The sequence below is a fragment of the Vigna unguiculata genome, chromosome 2, assembly GCF_004118075.2.
Source record: "Vigna unguiculata cultivar IT97K-499-35 chromosome 2, ASM411807v1, whole genome shotgun sequence".
NCBI lineage: Eukaryota > Viridiplantae > Streptophyta > Magnoliopsida > Fabales > Fabaceae > Vigna > Vigna unguiculata.
Genome location: NC_040280.1, coordinates 9,235,250 through 9,237,808, shown reverse-complemented (window position 1 = coordinate 9,237,808; position 2,559 = coordinate 9,235,250). Strand labels below are relative to the sequence as shown.

Genomic DNA, 2,559 nt, shown 5'->3' with positions numbered 1-2,559 from the left:
TAGCATGAAGCCTAAACATTTTCCACTATCTACGGTAAAAACACATTTTTCGGGGTTAAGTCTGAGGTAAAAAATACTTTAGACAGGTCCTTTGAATTTTGCAGGTGGCTGGGGGATTTGCCGACCATGTCATCTACATATACTTCGACACACTTGCCCATCAGGTGGCTAAATACTTTATCCATTAACCTTTGATAGGTAGCGCCTGTGTTTTTAAGTCCGAAGGGCATGACTACTAAAAGTAGTTGGCGTCTTCAGTTATGAAGGCGATTTTGATCATGTCGGATGAAGCCATGGGTATTTGATTGTATCGTGAGTAGGCATCTAGGAAACTAAGCACTTTCTTCCCGGCTATGCCATCTACTAGCCTATCGATGCTAGGTAGAGGATATGCGTCTTTGGGGCATGCTTTGTTGAGGTCCGTATAGTTAACACACATCCGCCATTTGCCGCTAGCTTTCTTGACAAGGACAACATTGGACAACTAGGTGGTGTAGTGGGCCTCATCGATGAATCCGACATCTAGTAATTTGTCGGCCTCTGCTTTTGTTGCTAGCCTTCGTTCTTCTCCTAACTTTCTCTTCTTTTGGGAGACGTACTTGGCTTCCTTGTAAACAGACAGTTTGTGAACGACAACTTGAGGATCAACGCTGGGCAAGTCTGCAGCTGACCAGGCAAACAGGTCGGCGTTGGTAGTTAGTGTAGGTGCAATTATGTTAAGACCATCTTGTTGCAGGCTTGTGCTAGTATAATAGTTATTCTAGGTGAAAGCTCTAAGGCTTTTGTATCTTTTACTGGTTTGATACGCGAGTCGCACCTTATTTTGAGGTCAAGGTCTTCGCCGAATAGAGTTAGGCCAGAACCGGGTTGGCGTTCAATATTGTGGATTTGGAGAATGGGTAGTTGGGGTCGTAAGATCGTAATGTAGCATTCACGTGCAAGTCTTTGGTTACCATGGATGGTGATGATGTCGCCGGAGGAAGAAGGAAACTTCATGGCTAAGTGGGGTGTGGAGGCTACTGCTCCTAGGATGTTAAGGGAAGGTTGTCCTAGGAGGATGTTGTAGGATGTGGGTGCCTCAATGACCAAGAAACGGATGGGTACAATTTTGGTTTTGTGTCCTTCACGAAACACGGCATGGAGATCAATATACCCTCGAGTGGATACTTTTTCCCCAGAGAAGCCATAAATGCGCTCGTCGTAGGGTACCATAGCTGTGACGGGGAGTTAGAGTTTTTGGTAGGTCGTCCAATACAGGATGTCAACTGAACTTCCTTGGTCTATAAGGACCTTCTTCACAACGAAGTTCTCGAGCTCTATGGTGATATCCATGGGATCGTCCTGTTGTTGGTCGACGCCATGAAAGTCGGCGTCAGTGAAAGTGATGAACGACATTCTTCGCCTATGGTGTGAGCGAGTGATGTGGTTGATGGACTGAATGTTGTAGAGGTGCTTCTTCTAGGCAAATGAGGTGGAGCCTCCTCCTACGAACCCGCCAGATATGGTGTTTATGGTGTCGCAGAGTTAGGGGGATTAACGTGGTTGATGTCGGTATGTGTTGGTGGGTGGTCTCTACGGCTATTATTTGGTTGACAAGTATTATTGTGACGATCATGTGTGGGGATGCAGTTGTCGGATTGCCTAGGGTGGGACGGTCCGTCTTTTGTGACGAATTATCGAAGGTGGCCAGCTCGTATCAGTTCTTCAATCTTGTCTTGAAGCGCTTTACACTCATATGTGGTGTGGCCATTGTTCCGATAATACTTGCAGTATTTGGTCATGTCGGCGTTGGGTGGGTTTAGGGTTTTGCGGGGTGAAGGGATAAGGTCTGCTTAAAGGGCTTCGTCCAAAAGGCGAGATCAGGGAACGCTTAGCGGGGCGTATCTCAAAAATCGGGGTGGTCTAGGCTCTCTAGGCCTCGAATCGGATCGTGATGGTGGTTTGTCGGTCTTGGGAGCTGAAGGTGTGTAGTCAATACAGAATCTGGTGTGTAGGGTTTTCATCTCCACACGGATGTAATCCGCAGCACGCAACTTGAGCTCGTGCATAGAGGCTGGTGTCTAAGATAGACATTGTCGGTAAACAAGCCAGGTTTCAGTTGTCATGCATTGTAAGATCATATCTTGGGTGAAGTTTGGCATAGGGAGGGCAGCTTTGCCAAAGCAATCTATGAAGGCCCTTAGCGTCTCGTCTTTTTCTTGTCTGACGCTGAAGAGGGATAAAGGTGTGGCTTGATGGGGGAAGCTTCCGGTGAAGTGGGTGGTGAAGAGATGGAAAAGGGTGTGAAACAATCAATGGAGTATGGGGGTACAGAGGTTAACCATTCTAGGGCTCGGCCTCTTAGGTTGGTAGGGAATGCCTTGCAGAAAATGGCATCCTCATATGTGTATAGAGCAACGTGGGTGACATACACTTTGAGGTGTTCATCAGGGTCTGTGTCCCCGACGTAGTGTTCTAGTGTGAAGGGTTCCCATTGGCTGGGAAGAGGGGTGGTGGTTATGACATCAACAAAGGGATGGCGGCGTCTGGGTTGGTGTGGTGGTAAGGGGTGTGGTGGTA

At 47.5% G+C, this 2,559-nt stretch overlaps 1 protein-coding gene across 1 annotated transcript; it reads right to left on the bottom strand.

Moving 5' to 3' along the window:
* Positions 1-484: 484 nt before the first annotated feature.
* LOC114174438 lies at positions 485-1,212 on the bottom strand. The gene is made up of 2 exons (XM_028059281.1): positions 818-1,212; positions 485-743 (listed from the first exon to the last, which is right to left on the bottom strand). Exons 1-2 carry the CDS (start codon positions 1,210-1,212, stop codon positions 485-487), a joined length of 654 nt encoding a protein of 217 aa, XP_027915082.1.
* Positions 1,213-2,559: the final 1,347 nt, after the last annotated feature.

Excerpts from the sequence above, each read along its gene's own strand:
- LOC114174438 (XM_028059281.1), bottom strand. The coding sequence starts at position 1,212 with ATGGTACCCTACGACGAGCGCATTTATGGCTTCTCTGGGGAAAAAGTA. Across the intron at positions 744-817 it reads GACCTTGACCTCAAAATAAG|CACAAGCCTGCAACAAGATG; the intron begins GTGCGACTCGCG and ends CTATTATACTAG.